The 27,315-nt window shown below is 39.2% G+C and overlaps 1 protein-coding gene across 1 annotated transcript in view; it reads left to right on the top strand.

Moving 5' to 3' along the window:
• The window catches only part of LOC129091092 (protocadherin-15-like), a 129,803-nt gene that overhangs the window by 5,036 nt on the left and 97,452 nt on the right, over positions 1-27,315 (top strand). The window contains exons 2-8 of the mRNA XM_054598555.1: positions 7,149-7,163; positions 7,892-7,957; positions 13,708-13,868; positions 14,381-14,536; positions 17,544-17,663; positions 18,173-18,283; positions 23,203-23,379. Coding sequence (XP_054454530.1) covers positions 7,149-7,163; positions 7,892-7,957; positions 13,708-13,868; positions 14,381-14,536; positions 17,544-17,663; positions 18,173-18,283; positions 23,203-23,379 — 806 coding nt within the window. The remainder of the gene's footprint in view (positions 1-7,148; positions 7,164-7,891; positions 7,958-13,707; positions 13,869-14,380; positions 14,537-17,543; positions 17,664-18,172; positions 18,284-23,202; positions 23,380-27,315) is intronic.

The raw sequence follows: 27,315 nt of genomic DNA, 5'->3' as shown, positions 1-27,315 counted from the left end.
ATATGTTTTTCATTCCTCAGTGTCTTTAAAGAAAGTAGCTCTATAATGCTACCAGTAGTAGAGAAAAACTCTACAGGGTATCTTTAAAGCAAAGACATGACCGTAAATGTTTAAACCAAAATATCAATCTATTCCTTTTCTAATCTTCTTTACATACTTATTGACTCCAAAGCAAAGTCCAAATCCAGGCTATGCCTACAGACAACCATGTGGATCCTGAACATGCCGGCTACCACAGTGGCATTTGTGGTTACTGTAGGGGTATTTATGTATCTCCACCATGTGTCCTCAGAACAACTACCGTCTGATTACCACCACTACCGCTGTCAGCTGTGTTCAACCCCTCACCGGCCGGGAACAGACCTGACATACTGTGACAGAGAGAGGGAGGGAGAGAGATGGAGGGAGAGAGAGGGAGGGAGAGAGAGGGAGAGAGTCAGGATAATGGATAAGCCAGCACAGTGACAAAGTGGTGATCCCTACAGCACTGAGCCTGACACTGTGTGTGTGTGTGTGTGTGTGTGTGTGTGTGTGTGTGTGTGTGTGTGTGTGTGTGTGTGTGTGTGTGTGTGTGTGTGTGTGTGTGTGTGTGTGTGTGTGTGTGTGTGCAAGCGGGTCTACAATCCGTTTTCTCCAGAGATACATCAATCTAACACAAGGTCACACTGTCTCTCTTCTGCAGTTCTTTCCTTTTGCTCCTCTCTTCACAACCCTCCATCCACCCTTTCCTTCTCCTCTCTTCTTTCAATCTCTCCTCCATCCACCAATCCCCCTTGCTCTTTTTTTCTTCTCTGTCTCCTTGACTCGTCCCCTCTCACCTCTCCATTTCTGTGCCCTCTGCACCTCCTCTGTCCTCCATGGATGAATGGATCGGGAGGGGGGTAAAGAAGGATGGATAGATGAATGGGTGATGGATGAACGGCTGGCCGGTTGGGCAGCGGAGGGAAGACTGAGAGGAATCGGACCCCAGGGAGAGGTGCAGATTTGTGTGCCCGCTGATGGAAGCTCAAAAAGGACACGACACACAAGAACGTTTAGAGGAAAAAAACACGCTTTCTGTCTGCTCCTGTATTTCAAACGTTTTACTACCTATCTCTCGTGTTTGAAAGATTGTGTAGCATATTTTCAGAAGTCGATACTGTAGCAAAACTTTTTTAGTATGTGGGCTGAAACCGAGGCACCGGCTTGAATGAATGACAGAAATTACAAGCTTGGCTTCTTGTTTTAACATTTTCACTTGCACAGTTCTAATAATGTGCTTTTAATGAGTAAATTATCTCCAAGGGGCTCTTTGCATAGTAATTAAGTTATATCAAAAGGGCCTTTTTTGTAATTAACTTACAAACCCTGTGGAAACCTATTAATGGCTACACGCCCACACATACTGTACAACACATATTGTTCACAATGTTAGGTCACTGTGACGCCATTAATCCTCAATCATTTTGTATGTCACTGAAACTCGAAACACATTTTTCTAATGTAAAAGCTTTTATTACGTTACTTTTTTTATTTAATTAAATTACATCTTTCTTGAAGCAAGTGCATACTGAATGGCAGACTCTTCCATCTACCAACTTCTTATATTATCAATTTCACTTCAGACTTGCTGACTAGAGTGAACAGTTTCATCATAAAATGTTTACTTTGCCATTTTTTTTTTTTGTATGCCACATCCAAATTCTGTGGCCATCAATCAACAGTGGAAGCAGATTTTTCAAACTCCTCCTTCCTCTTAGGACAGAAATCTTTTCAGAAATCAACAAAGACCTCCCTTGAGATAACATATTTTTGGAGTTCACCATCACTTAGTTTTCCCATTCACAGTGTAGACTCCAGGCAAGGTAGCCAAGCGACTATTTAACAGATGGTAACAAGCAGGGTGCAGTCAAGTACAACTTCAACTCAAATGAGCACGTCTTCACAATATGGCACATTAAAAAAAATCTGATTAAAAAGCTTTTAAACCAGTTTTGAAAGAAAGTGTTGGTATGAGGGGTTTCTTACCTTGGAGGGGGCTAGAAAAGCTGCTTTCCCCTGTTTCAGTCTTTACACTAAGCTTACTGTCAGCTGGCTATAGATTCATATTTATCTTACGGGCCAGAGAGCTCTATCGATCTCCTCAACTCTCAGCAGGACAGTGAATAATTTACCAAAGTGTCCCCAAAACTATTTTTTTTAAAGGTTTTTTGTTTTGCTTGACTCTGTTATCATTCAGTGCATTCCCTACTGGATAAGAAACAAGAATACAGACAATTATAATCTTTAGAAGACCGCCTGCTACTCTGACTTTGCCCCACAGTGCATCATTCACAGGCCCAAACCAAAACGTCACCAGATGAAACAAGTCAATTATTTCAGTGGAAGAAGGCCAGTGCGATGGCTCTGATGCCTCTGGTATTCTTCACTGTCATTTGGGAAGAAAGTATCCTCAGCTTGCCAATACTTTCTGCTGGTCAATGTTATCTGACTCTGTGCCATGGAGTTAACCTTTGCAGACACATTCTGATTTTCTTTCAAAATATGGGCCACATATTTTTTTTCAACATTTTACAAATACATGTAAATGCATTCTTTAGAAATCAATTCTAGGAGATGTCTACAGAGAGGTCATTATCTGTATCTGTGTCTGTACCTGTATACCGATTGAAGACCAGATGTGGGCGTTGTTTATCCTTGAAGTAATATTCCTTGAATGCCATTTGTGTGACTTTGAACCAAATCCAGCTGCCGCATTAGACTCCAAAAATACACTCTGTCACAGCCTTCTGTTGCAAACATAATGGGCATTTTTATCTTGTGGCCACAAATATATGATTTTTTTTGACAGCATTACTTATGCACAGACAATCAATCATGGCGTGCTTATACAGTACCAGTCAAAAGTTTGGACACACCTTCTCATTCAATGGTTTTTCTTTATTTTTTTTATTTATTTTTTTCTACATTGTAGATTAATATTGAAGACATCCAAACTATGAAGGAACACATATGGAATTATGTGGTAAACAAACAAATGCTCAACAAACCAGAATATGTTTTATATTTTACATTCTTCAAAGTAGTTGAATGAGAAGGTGTGTCCAAACTTTTGACTGGTACTGTATCTATAGGTAATTACAAAATAAATAAATAAATATTGCCAGTCAATATCAGACAAATTCATCCTTAACTTTGTTTATTGTGAGTTATATAGGCAAATTAATTAGACTCAAAATACAAGAGTAGGATGGTGGAGAGAAGGTCTGTATATGTAAAATGATTAAAGAGGAGCTGGATTATTTATATGATATTATTATGTAAATAATGTATAGTTAACATTATATCAATATTACATTTTTAATGATGAAGCATTAAATAATATATTTATACCTTTGTGCTAGGCAGCTTTTCTCTGCTTAGTGACCACATTTCTCATTCTACGTATCCAATGGATCCCGGCTCGATACATTGACACGCAAACTGTTGCCCAGGTGCCCCACTGAGTCACAGTCTCAGCAGGTAACTCAGCAGGTAACTCTAGCATGTGTGAGTGTGCGAGCGGAGACAGGCATACGGGCTTGATTGTGTCAACTGTGTAAAATAGTGTGTGTCATGAAGCAATTGCTCCTTAGCAGCATGTGTGTTTGGTATATCATGGAGACAGTTGCCAAGCTGTGTGTGTGCTGAATAACAATAGCTGTTTTCAACGAGCTCAAGCCTGTTTTGACTCCTGGGCGATTGCTGTGGTCTTCATCTGCAGTCACAGTCACTTCCCCCCATATTCTCTCTCGGTCAACTTTGTTCTTAATGGGGACTCTCTTTCCTGCCACCCTTGGCAACCAGTACCTGCTTATTTCGCCTGCCAACGTTAGATGGACATAATTTGAATAGTAAATAAGGAAGATATTGATTGAAACCCAAAAATGGTGTTGGATGGATGATAAATCAGAAAAAGGGAGCAGTCATTTCTCAATTTTTTTTTTATGTGGTCTACACCTTGAACGCTCAACCTCCCATTCCCTTCACACAGCTCTCGGTGGAGCTTTTCATCAGCCTGACAGAAACCTGGCATAAATGGATTTATTCACTTGCTCATGCACAAAGTCATTTTGGTGATTATTTTCTCAAGAAACTTTGAGAGACAAGAGCAGCAACTGTGCACTTATCTAAGCTAAGTGAGTGCTTAGATAAGTGCACAGTGAGGGAAGAAATGCACAAGTAAACTTATAAAGGGTTAGCATGAGTGGACGCTTCAGGAGGCTAAGTACCGGTATAAAAGAGGCCACTAACTGATCTATAGGAGGCCCTTTATGGGATATCTCATACAAACAAGTGCACTCTTGTGAGGAAATGTGCCTGTGACTTATGTGGAAGGAGAGCAGAGAATTTGCATTTCTTTGCAATTGCCTCCTCATCCTGGATTTCTTCCCTAGTGTAATTTTCCACAGTACGACTCTCAACCTTGAGTTAACTTAACTGTCATGCACAGAGAAAGGTAATCCCTGTAACACATGATTACATTTAGGACCTGCTAAAGATACGTGGCAAGGTAATTGATTTCCACTTCATGGTAACACTTCTGTGCAAATACATGCACGGATTTGTTTTAATCAATATTTCTCTGGAAAGAAGTGGCAACAAGTTCTCTGAATTGATCGTAGACAGAGAGAAATTGGACTTTAAATGAGCGTTACCCAACCGTTTCGGATATACAGATTTTTTAAAAAGATTCAGCTCATTTCAATTTGAAATCTCATCGTGTTCATTTGTCACTTTAGGTTACAACCCGGACTGTTTACTGTTTCATCCCATTTATTTTTTATTATTTGAGGGAGGAAGCAGCCTGACAGGTAAAGACAGGGAGGCAGATGAGAACAGACAGAGGAGTGAATAAACAGAGGGGAGAGAACGAGACATAGATGCCCCATAGAGAACAAATGGCTGGTTAGTAATAAATGAGGGGCATCAGCTTACACTGTAGGATAAAAAGGCAGTCAAGCAGGGGATACACATCTGTCATCTGCTGTTCACACACACACACACATACACACAAAGGCCAGCTGGTAGAGTGTAATGTAACTAGTGACTATTGTTCCATGGCTCATGTGTGTATCTGGATTGCTAAACTAAGATGAACCCATAAAATAGCTTCAAAAGGGTGACGGGGTAAAATCCTCGCTCACCACCACAGAGACCTTGGATGGTGGAGGAAGGCACAAGCAATCGGGCCATGTACAATGTGTGGCTGGAAAACTAATGAGGGTTCACACTGGTCGGCGCACCTGCACAGAGAGGTAGAACTAAAGGTGCAGCATGAACCTCACGCATATTAAGCTTTAAGAAGAAGCAGCTGGCACAACCCAGTCTCTAAAAAACTGGTGTTCATACACAACTACTATGTCTTGTACAAAAAATATGCTGGAATGTGTCTGCAAAATGTTCACATTGTCAATTTGTTTTCCCCAGATTATCCAATACAGGCAATTAAAGCATTATTAGCATCTTTACAGTTATGTTTAGACATCTCAAATCACTTGGTTTTAGAGAGATATTAAATAAAAAAAGGGAAATATGCTTTTTTTTTGTGTTCTGTCCGAGCCTCACTCCACAGTTCAAAAATCCTCTGTGGTTTTAGAGGGGGTAACATGGGTTAACTATTTCTTAAAAACATGAGTTTATCAATCAGCTCAGCACTTCTGTGCAGCTCGTTGCCTGGGAACCTCGCTGTGTCAACAGAACTCCAGGAGGTCACTGTACCCCGCTATTATTCACTAAGAGCCACAAAAGTATTTATTATTTTCCTTATTATCGCACCCTGAAAAATAATAACCTATACGATATTTACCCAAGACCACAATCTACTCTAGCCAAAATGTATTATTCTAAACCCATCAACTTGTGGGACACCGAACACAAACCTCAGTCTTTGAGGTCACAGTTCAGTGCTTTGTACACACAACCATCCACTCAAACACCCTCACTATGAGTTTTTGCAATGTACAATTGTTACACTTACTGGATTGGAAAAATGTAATTGTCATTAAAGTAATCGTAGCAGAAATTAAGTTTAATCCTATATTTATTTTGCAAAGAAAATGAGAAGATCATACATTTCTTTGCATCGGGGATAGGGCTGACTGGCAACACAAATGGAGCTAGAGCGTGGTCAGGTTGCTAACAGGTTAGCAGGGACAAGAACTGCAGTGTGCAGCAAATTAAGAGGAAAATGGGGGTTGTTTTGTTTTAGTTTAAAAGTGGGTTTTAAAAAAGTTTACAATAAAGATTTTAGCATTAAAGAATGTAGGTAAAGTTTGAACTTATTTACTTGTCTCAGAATGCTACCTCAAACAAATTTATAACAATGTTTTTGTATCACCTGAAGCTAAGAATTGTGTTTTCGTTATCTTAGCTTGAGCCCTTCCTCTCTACACGGTCTCCCATATCAAGAGACGAGATGCTTAACCAATGAATCCTGAGATAATCTATGCTTTCACACGGCTATAATGTTTAATTGTGGAGGGGAGACAGAGTGAGAGAGAGAGAGAGAGAGAGAGAGAGAGAGAGAGAGAGAGAGAAAGTGTGATCATTGTTCCATGAAGTCTATTTTCTAGGTGAGCAGATATCCGTCTTCCAGACTCCCTGTGGGATTTTTTTCCGATCTATCCACGAGAGCTGAACAATAATGTTACCCTGTCTGGTGAATGTAGGTTTTCTGGTATTGTATGAATCCTTGAGAGGACAAAGGGATAAAAGACAATCCTTGAATGTTGCTGATGTTTCTCTCCCTCTGAATGGGACCATTTAACCCTTCAGCTTGGGTTAGTAGTAAGAGCTTGTAAGAGCTTGTGGAGGCTGTGAATGGAGGTAGAATAGCGTATTAATATATGTATACTGTACGTACATGCAAACACTCGCACCTCACAGCACATTTTTTATTTGCATGTACTTTAGTTTGCCCATGTTTTTCAAAACTTCACACCCACTTACTGCATTTCAAATTCAACTCTGCTCTTTTTTTTTTTGTTATTTTGTTGCTTTGCCCTGAAGGTTAATTCTTATCTTTCATGATTTTTCTCTTCTACTTTTTCCCTCCTTGCTATCCTCCTTTTGGCTGCTACCTTCCTCCTCCTCTTCTCTCCTTACTGGCGGGATGTCTCAAACTGCAGACTGGCAATATGAGGGTAAGAACTATCTCCTCTTTCTTCATCTGTTAACTGTGTGTTCAGTCACCGTTCTGCTTTATTAACCCCCGCTAACCCTGCAGAGATGTTGTAAGAGGGTTACGCTGGTCATTATTTATGGGCATCACTTACACCTTTTTCTACCTATTCACTCCAATCATTCGATGCCTTTACTTCTTTCTTAATCAACCCATTTCCTCTCACTGTAGAGAGAAGAATGCTATAGATTATATCTACAGTACCAGGCTTATCATTTATCCATTATGTCTTTGTGTCTATCTCTAAAACAAGCGCTTCCCTGTCCATCACCATTTTCTTCTGTGCAGACTCCATTTTTATCCTTTTTTTTTTTACTCCCCTCTGCTAACCCCTTACACCTCAATCCTTTTCTCCACTAGTCCCCCATGTTCACCATCACTCCTTTCAGTCCCTTGCTGTTGCCACTCATAACCACTCTCTCTCTGAAACAAGCACTGAGCTCTGCAGAGTCCAATTCCATTTCTTAGAGTGACGCTCTGACCGAGTGATTGCAGCAGCCACTTATTTTTAAAGGAGAAAACTTACAAACCGGTTTAAAACAGTTCCTTCTGAATACTGACATTCATCAAGCAAAGCCATTTGAGTATCACACTACAAGCTTTTCTATAATGGATTTAAAGAAGCATAACCCTACAAGGTGGTTATATTTACTCTAAATGTTCCTTTTCTTTTTTTTTCCGTCCTCCCAGAATGTAAACTGTCCCGGTCGGGTCCTCCTGCGACCATCGTTGCCATAGATGAAGAAAGCCCCAACGGTAAAGTACTCAGCTGTTTTACATACTTATTCATTCTATTTAAATAGAACTCTTTAACTCTAGATGTGAAAAGGGAACACTTTGTCAGTATTTAAGAATTTAATCATAACCTTTTACCAGAAGTTAAACAAACCCTGTTAGAGGATTTTGACCTTTTCAGTAGGTGTTGGTTGGCAAGGCATGTAACCTGCACTCATTAATATTCATTAGGTGTGTGCCAACTGTGTAGTTGTTGGATCCCTGTCCCAGAAGATAAGACATTAGGTCATTGAATTTAAGCTGAATCACTGTGTATGAGCATAAACAACAACAAGATATGAGCGTCTTTTTATGTGTTCACGCTTGAATCTTAAATGTGAAGCCAAAGCCAGCAGCCAGTTAGCTTAGCTTAGCCTAGGGACAGGAAACAGGGGCAAAGAACTAGCCTGACTCTTTCCAAAGATAACCAAATCTTCCTACCTGCACGTCTAATACTCACTTATTAAGATGTTATATATCTTGTGCGTAATCCCAACCTGGAACCTAACATAATAACATGACAATAGTCTCATTGCACATTGCACTGTTTGCTGTTTTGGTAGGAAGTCACTGCACCCAACCAAGAAATAGTCCCATACACAATTGGTAAATCCATAGATTATTTTTTTACTTCAGTATTTTAACGGATTAAACAAAGAAGATAATAACATGTTGGTTAACAACTGAAACCTTGAGTTAAAAAAAACAACGCTGCGACTCTCGGATGACGGGCGTTTGTTTGAGTAGGAATACTTATTTGAATATTTGAGACAAATAGTTATTTTATCCAGAGTTTTCAGATGCCTTTATTCTGAATACTAAAGGACATATCTTCAGTGCATTTTGTCTCCAGGGATAGCTGGACTGTTTAAGACATTATTAGCTAATTAGTGTCTCCTGGTTTGATGGATCTAGCATTTCAACCGGATAGAACAAAAACAAGCACTGAGCCTGATAACAGAAAGGAGTGTGTCTGAGTGCAGACTTGTGTGGTAGTATATGAACAGAATTTTTGTGAAGTTCAGAGAAGGTCATTCGTGGAGGGATTACATTTTAAAGTAATTGATGAGTTTATTTGTTAGTTTAGTCACAAGTAAATTAAGGCTTCTGTTGGCCTTGAGGAAAGCCACTAAATCTTACTCTAAGGTGAAATGTACACAGACAGGTTGGTCTGTTGGCTTAAATCTCCCTCTTATCTCCAGCCTATAGATTACTGCTCATGTCATAATGTTTGCCATGTCTGCATTTCGACAAAGTTTTAAATTGTGAAACATGACCGCCGTAATCCTAACTGACATAAGAGGAGATCAGTAAAGCAACACCAGACAGAGAGGAGAGCGGTGCCTTCCATCTACATAGCTGGCATGTCTGTATCTGTTAATGTCTTAATGCATCCTATTAGGCTATCCACCCTTTTATTTCCCCTGCTTGCCATGTTTACTGGTTATGCACATCAGCCTGGGAGTTACGTGTAGTCCTGCCACCCATGCTGGCCGCCATGACAACAAGTTTTATTTGTTAAATACAGGCTATCCACCCTTTTATCTCCCCTGCTTGCCATGTTTACTGGTTATGCACATCAGCCTGGGAGTTACGTGTAGTCCTGTGGCCGCCATGACAACAAGTTTTATTTGTTAAATACAGTACTTAATTGAAGTAAATGAGACAAGGGGGGATTGTATTTGTTTTTCTTTTCTTTTCTCAGTGTTTTCTTGTCAAATGAAATCACCTGTATATGGGAGGAGCTACAGCAGGTATGGCAGGGAGAGGCCAGAGAGCACGCGACGGAATCTATCCAAAATCGCCCACCCTAGCTTTATATATATCAGTGTTTTCTTGTCAAATGAAATATATATATATATATATATAAATATATATATGCAACATGCATTATATTGTCACTCTGAAGCAGGATTTAACCTTTAAAGCTCTTTTAACATTGAAACAAGGACGTATGTTTTGTTTCAGAGGTGTGGGAGCCACGCAAGTTCTTAAAAAAAAAAGAAAAGAACAACAATTCATGTGAGCAGTGAATGCTATTTCTGCCATTTGAAAAAAATTCTAAAAATAATACAGTATCATGAAATTTGTCATTTGGGCTCTACAAATCTATAGTACTGTAGTCTAATAGAAAATAGAACTGCTGTAAATAATATTAATAATAATAGTAATAATAATAATAATAAATGTTATTAGTACAGCACTTTTAAGGTATTCAAAAGCACTTTACATGGTAAAGACTGAAACAATAAAATAAATAACAATGTAAACGAGCCAGGGAGATGACATTATAACAGTAATTAACCAAACAACAACATGAAAAACATACATAACTAGCATCACAGGTTGAAGGCATATTTAATACATGTTATTAATACACTAACCAGGTACAACCTACCCTGAGAGGTTTGGGCAGCTGTTGAGCTTACTGCCGTGAACACATAAGACTATACTCGCAGGAGCATATCGAAATTTTCGAATTTGGTTGCAAATGGCATCTATTTAATTGAGTGTTTTGCAATGTAAAGATGTTAAACCTCTGGCAGTTAGAATGTGTGCTCACACATGACTGTATATGTGTGCATATACACGTATGTGTGTGTGTGTTTGTGGCTGCATATTATCGTCCAACAACAATGCGTACATTGTGTTGTTTGTCTCTCTTTGTGGTAATCTTCCGAACAGGGCTGTCGAAAAAAAAAATTGTATTGAAATGCTTTGTATGCATAATGCCGTGCGTTGCTCCGTGGCTGTGCAATAGTGTTACGTGTTTAATAGAGAATCTCGCTTTAGGGTGATTATCTTTGGTTGGTGTTGGCAAAGAGAGAGAGAGAGAGAGAGAGAGAGAGAGAGAGAGAGAGACTCGAGCAAAGAAAAGAAGCAGATGGAGGGAGAGTAACAAGATTCAAGCTAGGGATTACTTTTTCCTCAGGGAAATGTCATAAAAGAAGATAATATTGAAATTACGGGTTTGATTTTAATAATATGAAGTAAAAGGGTGATTATGAGTGGATCGATGTGGGAACTGGAGTGTGGCAGACACACATACGTACATGCACAGAAGCACACACACATTTAGCAAATAGACATCAGTATCTCCACAGGGGACATAACAATTTACACAATAACGTATTCCATTTATCATTTAGCAGATAATACAGGCTACATCAGCATACAAAATTGCATGTAATAGTGTACAATCGTCTTCGCTTACTGCTATAACATCATTAGTGCACTGCTGTAAATATACTCAGCTTTGCTGATCTAGCTTGACCACTTATAATGGGGTCCTGAAGCCAAATAAAATATTTATTATTATTCTGTGCATACATAGAAAAGTATCCCACCAGCAAAATATATCTACTAAGGGGGTGTCTGCTGAAGTTGTTGCAAAATCTGCTGTTCACTCCATGTAAGGGTAAAGGTCTGTTGAAAATGAATAAAATACATTAGATTCATCATCATGTTCTAATGACATATGTGCATAAATATACAGAAAATCATGAAACTGCCATAAAGACTGAATTATGAGTGTAAATCGCAACAATTAAAAGATAAGATAAGATAAGATAAGATAATCCTTTATTAGTCCCGCAGCGGGGGAAAAGATGTAGTATGAATGCCTGCACTTTTTCTGGTACACACCCCGGAGGCTTTACTACAGCTGAAGTAGCAGGTGGATGTGGCGATTACTTTTCAGTCCATGACTCATACATTCAGTTAAGTTAAGCTAATGTCCTGTAAAAAGTCCATTATTGTGCCGCCACAATGCTCATTTCTCGCTATTTCCTCCAAATATTCTCTTTACTGTTTCCTCCTCTCAGCCTCTCATTCAACCAGATCTTTCTTGCCTCACTTTCCTCTGCTATCTTTCTCATTCCTCTTGCTCTCTAATTGCTCTTTGTGCCTCTTTTTCCCAGACAGCTTCTTCTCTTTGCTCTCTGCATTGCTGCGCACACACTCACGGCTTCATGCCGTTCTGCCTGTATGCTGTAACACATGGGTCAATTTAATATGGTGCTGATGAGTTCAGTACTGTGAAAAGAGCTCGTTTCTATTATAAGGTCTATGGAATTAAATTAGGTACACAAGGTGTTGGTACTATATGTCTTCTTTGCCTGGGCTTGTATTTCTTTTTTTTTAACTCATTTTGCAAGACGGAAGCAGAAAAACGAGTGGAGAAATGGCCAAAATATGGCAAGAAATTAAACTCCTCTAATGAATTCCATTTTCTATCCCATTTCTCATATAAAGAAACCAATTTCATTATATTTCTCCATTTATTTAACATCAGCGAATCACAGCAAGGCATTTGACATGGTTTCCATGGTAGCACAGAAGGCCATGACCCAAATTTATGTCTGGCGGATCAGATATGAGATCGCTCAGTGTGTGTGTGTGTGTGTGTGTGTGTGTGTGTGTGTGTGTGTGTGTGTGTGTGTGTGTGTGTGTGTGTGTGTGTGTGTTTATGTAGTTGTATGTGTGTGTGAGCAAAGCATCCGTTAAAGGGCAGATGCTGAGTGAAATTATTTACAATTTTTTTGCTCTTTCTCCATTTAATCTAATGTTGTATGTATGTTAACACATAAATGTACACATCCGAAATTGTCTCTAATGCAGAAAACCTGCAATGTCTGATAATATGCCAAGCAATGGTTTTGTGCTCACACACACAAACATTTTTTATTTTTTTTGTATTAATAATGCAGTGGGTCTGGCCTGGTAATGGGTCTCTTCAACCCCATTGGAGCTGTCCAGAGTCAAGTGGTTAAATTGCTTTTTATTTTTATTTCTTCCTCACAGAATTTTTGCAGCTCTTCTGTTGTAATATTTTCCAATAGATTTATAACAACCAAGCATTAGTTCATGAAATTGATTAAACACATGTAAGAACACGAAAGAAAAACAAAAAGAGTTAAAAGTGAAATCCAGCAAAGAATTTGAAAAGTTGGCTCAGTTTTTTTCAGTTTTTATTGACTGTCAATCACCAATAAAGTCAGGATGTTTCCATTTAACACAGATGTCTATCTAATTCTCCATCTGCCGTTTCCTTCTTCTTGTGAAGCTAAGCTTCTCTGACCCGTTGCTCTTCTCTGCTACACCGTCTCCTGGCTTTGCGTTGATGGAAAGATAATATGCAGCACACAGTTTCCATTCAAATCTTGTTTAGTCTCCCTGTTTGCATTTTTTTTATTCGCTCTCTCTCTCTGTGTCTTTCAGTAGTCCTATCGTTCCCAAATTGCTTCATTGCCACAGTTCCGTTTGACAAATTTAGTTTTTGTCCGTCTCTACTATTTGTCTCATCAAAGTGTTTACTTTTTATAATGTCTCTTTCTCTGAAACATTTATTATTTTGTGTACCAGTTGTCCTAATGTATTCCAGGTACTGGTGTGGAGACGGTCGAACAGAGTAGCCCCCATATCTGGTCAGCCTTAATTAGATTTTAGTTCAACATGCTTTTTACTCTGTCTCTTTCTCTCTTTCTGGTTTTGTGCGTCTCCATCTCTTCCCTTTTGACCTTGGCTACAACCTACATGTAATTTCCAGGCATAAACTCTAATGAATTCAGAAAATGAAGAAAAACAGAGGGTTCTCTTCGGGCTGCTTCCTTTTTTCACTTATGAAATTAGATTCAAACCTTTATCGCTGCAGAAATTATTTGAATCTATTTCCAGGAACTCTGGACTTTGTGTGTCTCTCTCTAGCTGATGCTTTTTTATTGTTTCCCTAGGAACGTTATTGGTGGAGAACATGCAGATAAATGGCGTGGCTGAGGGTCCGGGGCGCACCATCTCTCTTTCGCTAAGGGATAACCACGACTACTGGGTGATCCTTGACCCTTCCAAAAAAGCCCTTTACCTCAACAGCACCGGACGTGTTCTGGATAGAGATGTAAGGCGGCTGAACTACCTTTTTTAAGTTTTGCTTCTGAAAAGTTTTTGGTCCCGTTGTGTTATTTAAAAGTGTCTTAACTTGCATAAACTATTTCTCACCTCATGGTTTGGCTCTCAATTTTCAGATAGATAAAATCTTAATGAATCTTTTCCATAACACATTCTCACAGGTTCTACCACTTTTTCAGATAGCATCTCAAGCTAAGAGTTTTTCTTTTTCACTCAATAAATGTGGTGGAAGCTATTTCATGGCTGTCTCACTTATTCTAACTTTTGCTATTTTGAAAAACTCACAAAGTTTTAGCTTCAGCTCAACTGGAAAAAACAACCAGCCTCCTCCTGTTCCGCTCTGTAAAGTAATCCAGCAGATGTTTTTTTTTGAAAGTCTGATTTAGCAGTTAAATACAAGAGGCTGGCAGTCTTCTGTGCAATTGTTTTATTTATTGTGGTTTATTTTCTGGTTAATTATTTGTTGCTGTTTATCTACCCCTCTACTTTTCTCTTTTCCAGCCCCCCTCGTACATTCAGTCCATTGTGGTTCAGGTTCAGTGCACCAACGAGCTGGTCGGCACGGTGATTTTACATGAAGTCCGCATCGTTGTTCGAGACCGCAACGACAACACACCACATTTTCAACAGCCAAGATACTATGTTGCTGTCAATGAGGTAAAACACACACACACACACACACTCACACAAACAAACAAACATACACAGTGAAAGTTTCACACAATTTCACCTCTCACAGAGATATAGCAAAAAACAAAGGGGGAGCCATGGTTACAGTCCAGCCCAGCATGAGCAGTGTACTGTACCAAACCTTTTCCCATGCTGCTCTGGGGGTCATGCGCTAACAAATGCCATTTTAAGTGGCTGCATTGACCTCCACTCAGACAATGTAGCCTGGTGTAAGTACATACTGCAATGTATTTTGAATAAAAACATCTCCCAAAATAGTCTTGTACATTGCATTTTGCTGTCACACTAATGTTGAAGGGCGATACCGTAAGCAGGGTAAAAGCAGAGTCAGGGAAAGGATCTAAATCTGTTATTCTTTAAAATGCCAATCCCACAGTTAGTGTGTCCTCCAGAGTCTGGGGGAGCAGGATTTAACTAGAGGAGGTACAGACTGAAAACTGGACAAGGATACATGTAGCCGGCTGCCAGCGTGGACCTAGGCAGACCCGGTCCACGCTGGCAGATCTCATTATACAGTATTCCACAGGCTGTCCAACTCAATCTGTCTTCTCAAGCTCTTTTCCTTTCTCTTGGCCTCTCCTCTCTGTTTTTTTTCGTAGCTCCCCACACTCCCTCACTTCCATGCCCCCTCACCACTCCCAGCTCTTCATTATGTCACCTTTTCTCAACCTAACCACCTTTCCTCTGCCACACTCTATATATTTCTGGTTGTCTCTCCTCCTCGTCCTCCTCCTCCTCCTCCACCACCCCACCACCTCTCAGAGCACTCCAGTTTCTCATTACTCCTACGGAAATAATTTCCTCCGTTCACTTCAGCGGCCACCATACAATTTAGGAGATGCATCATAAAAAACCTCTAAAATATGATTCCCGTGCCAGCCCAAGGTAAATGTGGTCAGTTTGATGGCAATAATTTAAAAAAATGAATTCATTTATTCTGATATGGGCAATAATTAAGATTTGAGTGCAAGTCTGTTCATTAGGCCAACAGCTATGTCTAATTTACTTTAGTTCCCCCAAGAACTCCAGCCACCTAATGCAGTACATTTAATATTGAGAGAGTGAATCCAGAGTTAGAGCCAGCTTTATCATTATACCTGCTTTTACTTGTCTATTACTAACGTTTGTTGAGTGCAAGAAAGTGAGGAAAGCGACAGATTAAGACACACAGAGAGGCAATATGGTTATTTATAAGAACGTCTAGGACACAGTTTATGAGTTCACCGTGAAAGTTTTCTGGTACAAGGTGATCCTTGTGGCTGATTTCATGAGTTGGCACTGGTGCCGGAGTCTGGAGTTGTTTCATTAGAGCTGTATCCGCAAGTGGCAAAGTGACAGAATGAGACCTTCTGTGGACCATTGTTGGATCAGTAGGATGTAACAAATCATTGGTGCAGCAGCTTAATTAAACTTAATCTCAAATGTTTCTCGTGCTGTCTGGAGATTAGACTTCTGTTTTGACACATAATCACAGGTCCTGAGGCGCATGGCTGGCAAAGTTCTTCCTTTCATTTGCTGTGGCAGGTGTTCAACTTTCAGGTTAAGAATTTCTTTTAGGAATACCTTTCTTAATATCTAGCTTCGCTTTCCTTAATATCTAGGCATCTCTTCACTAGAAAGTGAGATATATTGTTGCTGTGAAAATTAGAGTGAACTTTAAAACACAAAAGAAAACCTAATACAAAAATATAAAAAAAGATCAATATGGCTTTTATTAAGAGTTTGGATGTATGTTTTAGGCCACTAGTCACACATCGTCTACAAAAGGTATACTTTACACTGCTAACTCCTTTCCAAAGGATATCATAGTTGTTTGGATTTCTGAATATGGTGTTTTTATCATTTTTGCAAAGAAAACTAAAAACATGAAAGCACCTTTTGTTTGTTTTAATTTGAATGAGCATGGGTTAGCTACCATAATTTACCATACCATAATTTCAGACACACTTACTGTCTGCAGCTGAGGTTGGCTTAAAAGAGCTTCCATGACATCTTCTACATCATTAAATAACTGAGCATAATGTTCTGCTGCTGTGTTGCCATCCAATGTGTGCCATCTCAATGGCTGTTGAAACATCATGTGTTGCAAGATCTCAGGCAAAAAAGCTGTGGTTCAACAGCAAACTCTTTTTAAATTACAATTATTCATATAAATATATTTTATTGCTAAACTACGTAGTCAAAGAGAGAATGAATTTGGAAGCTCGCTTACACATTGTGGCATATTGGATTGAACTGTTAATTCATTCATTTTGTTAATGTCATACTTAAAAAGGGTAGACATGAGTGTACCTACACCTTTTTGGTTATTACTGTAATCTTTTTTGACATTGACTCATTATTTTATAACAGTAAGTATTTGGGTCTAACCTGTTTCTGATTTTTATTATTATTTTATTTCACTGAAATCAAAAATAAAGAAACCCACACTGTCTTTTTGTCTTGTGAGACAATCACTCTTAAAATACCATACATGATTTTCTTTCACCCTTTTTTCTGAAAAACTTCAATTTGTTGGGGCAATGAGGTGAAACAAACATCCATAGTAGTGACACAGATAAAGACTGAGGCACAGACTGCAGACAGACAAAAAGTTAGGCGAGCCATGCTGCCTGTGTTTCACTTTATTTCCAGAGCAAATGAAAGGCAAACAAACATTTACAAGCTGATCTTCTTTCTCAAGCCCCATTTGAGCACAATAAACATAAAGCTGCGAGTCATTTTCTGTTTGTTTTGTCGAGACAGTGGGGTATCAAGATCCCTTATGGCCATACGCATGTGAAGAGTTTTTTAATGTGCCCCTCCCTTATCTCTGCCACATGCAGGCAGTAGATGTCAGAAAGAGGAGACACAACAGTACAGGAAAGAAGCTGTTTGATGTCAGTGGTACGGGGTATGAAAGTGTTTGACATCATGTAGTGTGAGCTTGTAGGAAAAGATGCTGATATTCTCCCTCTCTGTGTTGTGTTTTCAGCTGACGCCAGTGGGAACCACAATCTTCTCTGGATTCTTTGGGAACAATGGGGCAAAAGACATAGATGACGGTCCCAACGGACAGATAGAGTACACCATCCAGTACAACCCGAAAGACCCGGTAGGTTATCCATCTGCCTGCTGAACTCTTCAAAGCGTGAATTGGCCAGATTCTTAATGCATTATTCAGGCTATTGGTTAAGCAACATTGCTATGGCAAAAATCCATCCATCCATCCATTTTCCGTAACCTGCTTATCCAGTTAAGGGTCGCAGGGGTGCTGGAGCCTATCTCAGCTGTCAATGGGCGAAGGCAGGGTACACCCTGGACAGTTTGCCAGCCAATCACAGGGCTGACATATAGAGACAAACAACCATTCACACTCACATCCACACCTACGGGCAATTTATAGTCTTCAATGAACCTTAGTTGCATGTCTTTGAACTGTGGGAGGAAGCCGGAGAACCCGGAGAGAACCCACGCTGACACGGGGCTTTTTTCATAATGCCATTTTCCTCATTAAGACACAATTTCATGCCACTTTTATTTATTTCATAACTTTTGTTTCATTAACTGTAGACTCCCTAAGGTATTCACTATGCTTGTAATGTCTCTGTGTGTGTGTTTCAGACAACCAACAGAACATTTGACATCCCTCTGACACTATTTGGCTCAGTAGTTCTCAAAGAAAGACTCAACTATGAGGAGATAACACGGTACCTGGTCATCATACAGGCAAATGTAAGTTCTATTTTTCTTTTTATATTTGCTCCACGTCTCTGTGCAATTATCAAGGACTGTTGAGTCAGCTTTTAAGGGACTATAAGCCTATCCTTATCACTAATGTCTTTGTTAATGTAATTGTTTTCCTTCTTTTATTTACACAGAAACCTTTTTTTTTATAAAAGTGGTTTACAATATAGTTCATTTCACTCAACATGCAAAACAGCCTCATGGGGAACAGCGCTTGTTTGTAGGATCTAAACTGAAGCATGACAGAAATTTGTTAAACTTGCTGATTGGACCATTACGTTTGTGTAGTGACAGAAATCCCTGCTTACAAAACCTTTAGTTCTAACAAAGTGTGGCAAATATTCATATTTCTCAAGGCTCATTTACCCTGAAGGCATAATTAAAAGTCAACAGAACACTGAAAGATTAATGTGTTTCTGACGGCTTGAAAGCATGACATATTCACTTCGCATTTGATTACAATATTAAGGGGGTTATGATTGATGTGAATTTGCTCAACATATATTCTTAGCTTCACTAAACGCACCAAAAATAGACTCCTTGAACCATAAAAAAAAACACAGGAGGTCTCAGTCAGACGTAGGTCTCACAGAATCAGTGTAAATTGATACATTTGATGATATGGAAGCATATCTGTCTTTGAGACAAACAAGTGATGGAAATCAGAAACGCTTCCAAAAAAGCTTCCAGTGGGGATTTGCCGTTAAAGTACATATGAAACCAGAGGACGGAACCCTTTGTATAAGGCTGGCATTTCCAGCTGTACTGTTCCTTGAGAAAAGTTGAAGCTGTGATTGATTGAGCCACATAAACTTATCTTTAAAAAATATGGAAATAACAGAATGATGATAACTTTTAGTTACTATTTTATTCTACAGCTATAAATACACCTTCTTATCATGGAATATGCTGTTCACCTTGTTGACGAGAGTTGGATAAAAAGATCCATAACACTCTTGTGTCTGTACTATAAAAATGAAGCTACAACTGGTTAAAACTTAAACTTTAGACTGTAAGCAAAGAGTAACAGCAAGCTAACATGGTTGTGTAGGGTTGTTCCTGACGACTAATCTCCCTGATGATTAAATGTTAGTTGACTTAGACTATTCTAAAAGTAAGAACACACCAAGAGAACAGTTAAAAATTTAGTTAATATGTCATCTTTAATGTTAAACCTTGTGTATAAGAGCCCTTTGAAAATTGTAAATAACATTTGTCAATATCCACATCGTATTTTAGATGCGGCTGATCAACGTGTACGCAGTGTCCGCTTCGCTTGCCCAGTTAGGAAAGCCCCTCGTGGACCTGGTGTGTGGTGTCCAGTTATATTAGATGAAATGCCAGTGAGGACAGTGGTCTAAGAGAAGTCACGGTTTGGCATCGCTCATAGGCTACCATTAAAGGGTTTATGTGCTACACTAAGCTAGCCGTTCCCCTAATTCCAGTCCTAAAATCAGCGCCTGGCAGTAAGTTCACATTTTACGACCTTATTATGTAGTTCTCCGCAAGAAAGGGAGTTTGTGTATTTCATGTCAAACTATTCAAGCGTTGTCACGGTTGGTGTGTGTGGACCCAAGAGCAGTACGACGAGGAGACAGATAAAGCTCTGGAGCTTTATTTGAAGCTGAGAACACAGCAGACAGACAGGCAGGATATGACTCACAGTGGGAAACAGGCAAGGGATCAGGCAGACGGAAGGAAGCAGAGGCTAAACTCGTGGTCGGGGACAGAAGGCTGAGTCGGGCGGCTGTGGCGTAGTGGAGAGCAAGGTAGTTCTCCATTCAGAGGATCGGTGGTTCGATACCCGGCTTCGGCAGTCGATGTGTCCTTGGGCAAGACACTTAACCCCAAGTTGCTCCTGAAGGCTTGCCATCGGTGTGGACTGGATGATGAATGAATAGTTAGAGTCTGATGGTGGCACCTTGCATGGTAGCCTGTCATCAGTGTGTGAATGGGTGAATGATATGTAATATATACTACTGACTGTAAGTCGCTTTGGATAAAAGCGTCTGCTAAATGACTGTACTGTATATATATATGAGGTGTGTGTGTACTGTACTGAGGCGGTTAACCGGGGCACAGGCACGGGAAATTGATGGAAAGTGTAGCATGAATACAACGAACGATCTGGCAGCGAGTGTGTGACTGACTGGGGTTTAAATACTGCAGGGTGGAGGTGCAGCAGAGTGAGCAGGTGAGAGGGATGGTGCTGATGAGGTGGGCGTGGCAGACAGGTGCACTGCATGAGGCTGATTAGGTGAGTGAGGCAGAGTGTGGTGAGAGAGAGAGGGGGCGGGGCTGAGAGCTGGAAGTGGAACTGGGAGTGGCCGGAGTGAACAGAGTGAGCCAATTAGGTGAGTGAGACAGAGTGACAGGGAGTATGGAGCTACTGACAGTATGGAGGAAGAACTGTGACAAGCGTGTCACACAATAATAATTAATACTTAATTAATAACACTTAATAATATTTCTAAACAATCGTACATTGCTGGGAAAACAAATGATTCATTATTTTTCTTCAGTGAAGAAAGTGAGCTAGCCTGCGATGTGGGCTGAGTTTGAAGAAGTGCAGAATACACATTCTGTTACAGTAGCTGTGGGGGCTGTTATTGTAATAATCGTTGCTTGAAATTAACTACTGTCCTGGTTATAAAAAGACGCCTTACAAAAACATGAGTGTTATAAAAGAGTGAGCAAGGCACTATGTTTTGAAGAGATTGTTTTTCTGGCGGAGACCTCCATTTTTTAATTTTTTTATTTCTAATGATTGACACTAAGGAGTACTTAGTGTAATGCAGTGATATAGAAACACTCAATTCAGGTGTATTAGTTAACATAAGTACGGTTGAATGCTTCTAAGCTTGGTTTGCCAATTTGAAAGTAACAAAAAATAACAAAAAGAGTTTGATGGCAGAAAACTATGCTTCCTTACAAAAATAGACCACCACATATAAGATGAAGTAGGTAAGAATCTTGATTATTTGCACAAACTTGAAATAGCAGATATATCTTCAGACTTTTAGGGTGGAGATGTGATGATTGCATTGATTATTTAACTGCAGAGACTTTCCTATTGATTCCCTGAGGTGGCTGTTTTGTTCTGAGCTTTTACAAAATAAATGTTTGTGTATTTCTTAATTATCTTGAAACAAAATCCCAGCAGGTATATTGACCATTGAGATGAATTGGCCTGTTATGAATTTGCAGAGCAGCTACCTTTGTATGTAATTGGATGGCAGATAAACCACAAACAACAGATCAACAAGTAGACATTGCCACTGGAATAAGAAATGTGTTCACAGACGATTGAATACACATGAATGCCTGAGCAGAAAGAAATGTTTGTGAATAGCTTTACTCTCATTGTCTATTCGCTAGTTTATTGATAGTTAACAGGGGCCTCACTGAAACCCAGCTGTTTCAACTTTAGTTCTTGTGAAGGACTTCCTTCGAATAATAACTAAATCAATTTATTTTTCATTTATGCATATATGTATGAATCAAGGTCACACATTTTGGTGTGGGCTTTTTCCAAGGCCTGAAACCTTTACACAATACAAACATTTCCACTGGAATGCATTACTAGTATTCAGTTCATGTTTTGTTTTTTTTACATGTTGCTACACGGTGTACCGTTCATTCAGATAGCATTTAAGAGCTGACTGTATGTTCTTGTTTGTATACTCTGGTTTCTAAGTTTTTTTTGTTATTTTTTATTTCATGTTAAGAAGTCCCACTGAAACGGATGTTAGGGCGTTTTTAACTTCTGTACTCAAAGCATTCCACATTGAAATGAAATATTTCAGCGATGTGTATAGTTCCGAGAGGGATTTAATTAAAATCCTTTGCGTTTGATTGGACCGCTAAAAAGTGGGCAGACTTAAAATGTTGGTGCTCTCAGCGCAAATCATATAAAGGGGAACCGTTTTTTATCGGCTATGCATTCGTGGTTTGTGTCTTCAAAGGTAATCTCGTGATTACTGTCTGCCTGTGATGGGAGCACCGACATGGCTGTTGGAAAAACTTTTCAAATTACTTGATCACACATTTGTCGTTGAGGGCAAGATAAATGGTTTAGACTTCGGTTTAAATACTTTATCTGTTCAGTCTAATTTAAGTTATATTCTTCAATGAATCCATAGTAGTGGTGAACCGTATTCTATTCTTTTTTTCGGCCATTCAATGAATAGCTAGAAACAGGAGTGAGAGCAACAAGCGCAATTGTGAATCTTTTTTTATTGTATTAATAATTCAAATACTTTAATTGTGTTTATTTAATCTATTGCTCAAACACCTAATCTACTTGGATGTTGCTGTAAAAAAAAGATCTACCACTGATTAGGCACTAGCTCTTCCCTGCATGTCTGTCCAATAAATATCCTTTAATGGAGCCTGGAGGGCGTGTGCATTATTTGTAAGATTGTTATGTTTAATTCATTCAGTTTTCTTTGGCCACTCATTGAACAGCAACAGAGGGCAATGGCAACAATTCATTTGAAAATCAAACATTATACTTTACCTGCTGCAAAAATAGCTCATGCACGTTTTGTTTAAGGTTTTTATTCATTACGTTTCCATAAATTTGTAATAATTAATCAATCATTCGTATAAGATCAAGGAACTTGTGCAGTCTGTGAGGGACTGTGCTGGGTTGTTATAAACACATTAGAATTGTATCTGTCCTTGATGAAGTATGAAATGTCATGAAGGTAAGTAAAGAAGACACCAGATTTTGAAGGCGTTTAGAGTTCACTGCAGCTTTGTTGATTTAGTTTTTGCGTAAATATTCAACAGAAGTACGCTGTGTTCATTTTCTATTCTAGACTTGAAGATGAAGATATGCAAATATCTAAAGAAGAAAGTGCAGTATCATCCAAAAATAAAATAAAATCTCTCTCTCTGTCCAGGACCGAGCCCCCTATCCCAGTGAGCGCCGTACGGCCACCACCACTCTGACTGTGGATGTACTGGATGGTGATGACTTGGGTCCCATGTTTCTACCATGTGCGCTTGTTGGAAACACCCGCGACTGTAGTCCCATCACGTATCGGGCTAATGTCCTGGAGCTGACAGAACCAGTAAGTGTGTGAATGTTATGTAACTATATTACATACGGCATTGTGTTTGTGTTTATGGTGCAGAGACATGGTTGTATTAGTCTCTGTGTGACCTCACGTCTACCTATTGATAGTTAGAATGGAAGGCACATTTTGTATGGTCTTTGCACTGCATGTAGTTGAACAAATTCTAAGACCATGATGAAATTATGAACTCTGAACTTTCAAACATGGTTTAACGTGTCTGTCTGACGCCTGCAGTTAGGGCCTGTGTCCACCAAAGAGTTTACTTTTTCTATATTTAATCAGGTATCTGTCAACAGAAGATACTTTCAGGTTGACAACTTTCAGATACAGGATGGGTTACTGTGCAGTGCCAAAAACAGTGAAAGAGGTGTGTGAGGTAATAAAGTCTGTCATGGTCCAGGAGTAGCCTACATGCACAGAAACACGACTGGAAGAGGATCACAGGAGGCTTCACTGAGCTTTCAAACTCCCCCAACTGCCTGGGAGCAATCAAGGGGAATCATGTTGGGAATCATGTTGCAATATACATCAACAGGGTCCATGTATTATCATACATATGCAACCAATTCACTGTCAAAATTAGCGTTGTAATCCATAATTATTATTAATGTTAAACCGCCCTTCCTCACTCAACGTACTTTAAGGTTTATCTTTATTGATGTGGAAAAAACAAAAGTCTAACAAAAACAGCTCCTGATTTCACTGTAGTGATTATTCATTTTTTTCTTAGAATATCATTTTCCTGCTCTTTTACAAGCTACACAATGCAACACAAAAAACAATCAATTGAAGAAAATATATTATATTTTTTAATTATCAAGTAGAAATTCATAAATGATAAAACAAAGTGTCAACAGTAATACAAATTTAACTATAACTACATATTTATTCAGGCCTTGTGTGTCTGTACGTGTGTGTTTTTATTGATGGTCAGAGCTAAATTCTGCTTCATGTAAAATCTGTTGGAATTTAATTTGAACCTCTAATCGGCCTGAGGGAGGATGGCGTCTCAAAGCCCCAGCTAAACTCAAAAGAAAATACTCTTCCTCGTCTGGCTGATCATTAATGGCATTAAGGACACAGCGCTTATACTCAGACACATCTGGCTCAGTTCTTCTCATCATTCCATATTGTGTGTCATTTTTCTACTGAAAGTTGTGAAGGCAGAAGGATTTTGGACTTCTGTGGTGCAAGCAATCACTAGATTAACGTATGTTAAAAAAAACTTGTATGTTTTGTGAACTTGAAACAAGGAGAATTTTTGGATTTCCAAGTGTGTTATACAGTGAAAAACTTAACATACTTTTGAAGTTAAAAAAAGTAGCATAGCTTGCTGGACAGTGACAGTTTACAGCAGTTGACACTTCACAAGTTACATTACTTTGGACTTATTTCCCCGATCAACTGGCTGCTGCTACCTGATGGCGAACAAAATGTTCCTCCAGGAACAATTTTTCATGGTTATATGGTCGTAGTCTGGGGATGTTATTTGTTACAGGCAAGGATACTCAGAGACCAGTAGTTTTGATTTCTCCTCCATTGTAGTTGTTGTTCTGCACTGGTATATAGGATATGACGGTTGGTATTTGTGATATTTTTCCAGCCTCTCCTCCACTGTGAAAGGACAGCTGGCCAAAAGGTGGCAGTGACAAGCGCAGTGTTTTACGAATGGGTGGAGTCACATTGACGGGATTCAGTAAAAACGCAGTAGTGCAAAAAAAATTTAGAAATATGAAACATTTATATTTTCAACTTGACATTTCAAACTTGTGTCTCATTAGCCGTTGATGAGAACAAAGCCTAAAATCACCAATGTGGCCTCAAAATCCCCATTCTGTTTGTAAACTCCAGCAGAAAATATTTTATCAGCAATTATAAACATGTGAAACACTGATATTTTATCAATAAAAAAGTTATTAGCAGTCACATGATATGGCCTCTAGTTATAAGCAAACCAAATATATTATTGCGTTGTCAATACAGATGTTTTTTCAGATGAATTACCTCCTGAAAAAGATCCATAGTGTTTGATAATGTTACTTACATTTCCATATCAAAATGGATGACAAAATGACTTTGGACAGCACTGTAATTAGGAGAAAAAGCTGCTGCATTCAGTGACCCTAAGAGACTGTTTTGAACAGAAAGTCAAAGTTAGTCTAGTAGACGGTTTTACCTTGAATCTCTTGTGTATGAACAAGTTTTATTTCAAAGTGAGTCTGTATCACCGTCGTATGAATTCATGCCTACACAGCTGTATATTTAATTTTGCGTTTCAGGCATTTGGCTGATCAAGAGCGACGTACAATACCACTTTGTAAATGAGACAAAGTTGCTGCGGGCAAAAATTTTCAACTCTGACAAGTCAGCAGAGCATTCATCCCTTACCGCACATACACACACATACACACCCTTGATAGTGAAAAGCTAGCAGTGCATTCATTGCTTAACACCCCCCATCCACCTACACACACACATGCACACACGCACACACACACACACACACACACACACACACTCACCAATAACAGTGTCAAGCCAGTAGAGCAGTCATGCCTCGCTGGACATTGTCTACTTCATCTCTTTGTTTGTATAGATCTTTGTCACACATGTACACACACACACACAAACAAAAACACGTACACAAACACACACAAACACACACACACCCACACACACAAATACGCTCACTTTACTCCAGACAAACTGATGGAACCCTGTCTCCTCCTTAAAACCTCTTCTTATCTCTCCTCATTCACACATAGACTCTTACAGACATGCACACACACACAGAGACACACACAATTTTCTCCAAGCCAAGAGAGGTGCAGCGAGGAACAACAGGAATAAATCAACTTTACACCTCGCAGTTTTGAGAAGGAGCAAGTGTACGCAGACAAGGACAGGGTTTACGATGGAGAGGTAGGGTGGTGGGGGGGATGATGTGGAGGGGGAAATAAAACGGGGAGGAGAGAAGAGAGAGATAAAGTCAGACACAGAAACGATATGCTGGGAAAAAAACCTGAGAGGTTTTAAAATCTGAAGTGGTGTATAAAACACGTTGCATCAAACATAAAGATTGCTTCTCGCTTGTCAATTTGCTCCCAATACACAACTGAGGCTGACTCTAGATGTGTCACTGTTTTCAGTATGTGTTATCTTACAACATCACAGTAGTAATGAGAAACGGGATCATTCAGACAAACTGAGGTTGAGGTTGCTTCTCCTTTCTATTAGTGATTTTTCACTCTTTGGGTGAGACTGTGATACCTGTTCGTTACAGGAGTCGGGACCTTTACAGATGTCAGATTAAAGGTCATATTTGAGGAACGCAGACATTTTGACATGTAAAAGCAGGAAAAAGCTTAAGGGTTTTTGATAAAGTTAATGATGGCTGCATCGTTCGTTAATGTTATTAAGTGAACACCTGTGTGTTTCCTGCTATGACAAGTCAAAATATCTGCTGAGAAAAAGGTCTATTAGTAAAAAAGAGAAAAAAATGACAGCAAACAAAACCATGTAATTGTGTCGAAACCTTTATGATGAAGGATTTGACAACAATTAAAACGTAGCACATAATGGTCTTCACACAATTCAGTTCCAGAGGAGGTAGCAGCTGTTTTATTGGTATTCAAAGTCAAAGAACTAAAGAGCTGGGATAATCAAGATAGCCAAAACCAAGGAGACACACTGATTGTGAGATGCAACGCAAAAACTCAAAAGCTTTATTCAAAAACAATCTTATGCTTAAACAAACTCAAGTCATTTTGATAAATACATGTTCATGCCAACAGCATGATCTATCTCATTAGATCCGACTGAATGCACTTCTATCTTTTCAAAGCAGCTGTCTCTCAGGGGCCCTTTTTGATTGATTAAGGCTGAGTGGCCATGTAGTGTTTTTCTGTTTTTTCTGTATGCCAGCATCATTTTTCA

The sequence above is a fragment of the Anoplopoma fimbria genome, chromosome 5 (genome assembly GCF_027596085.1).
Source record: "Anoplopoma fimbria isolate UVic2021 breed Golden Eagle Sablefish chromosome 5, Afim_UVic_2022, whole genome shotgun sequence".
Lineage (NCBI taxonomy): Eukaryota > Metazoa > Chordata > Actinopteri > Perciformes > Anoplopomatidae > Anoplopoma > Anoplopoma fimbria.
This window is presented reverse-complemented; position numbering and strand designations above follow the sequence as displayed.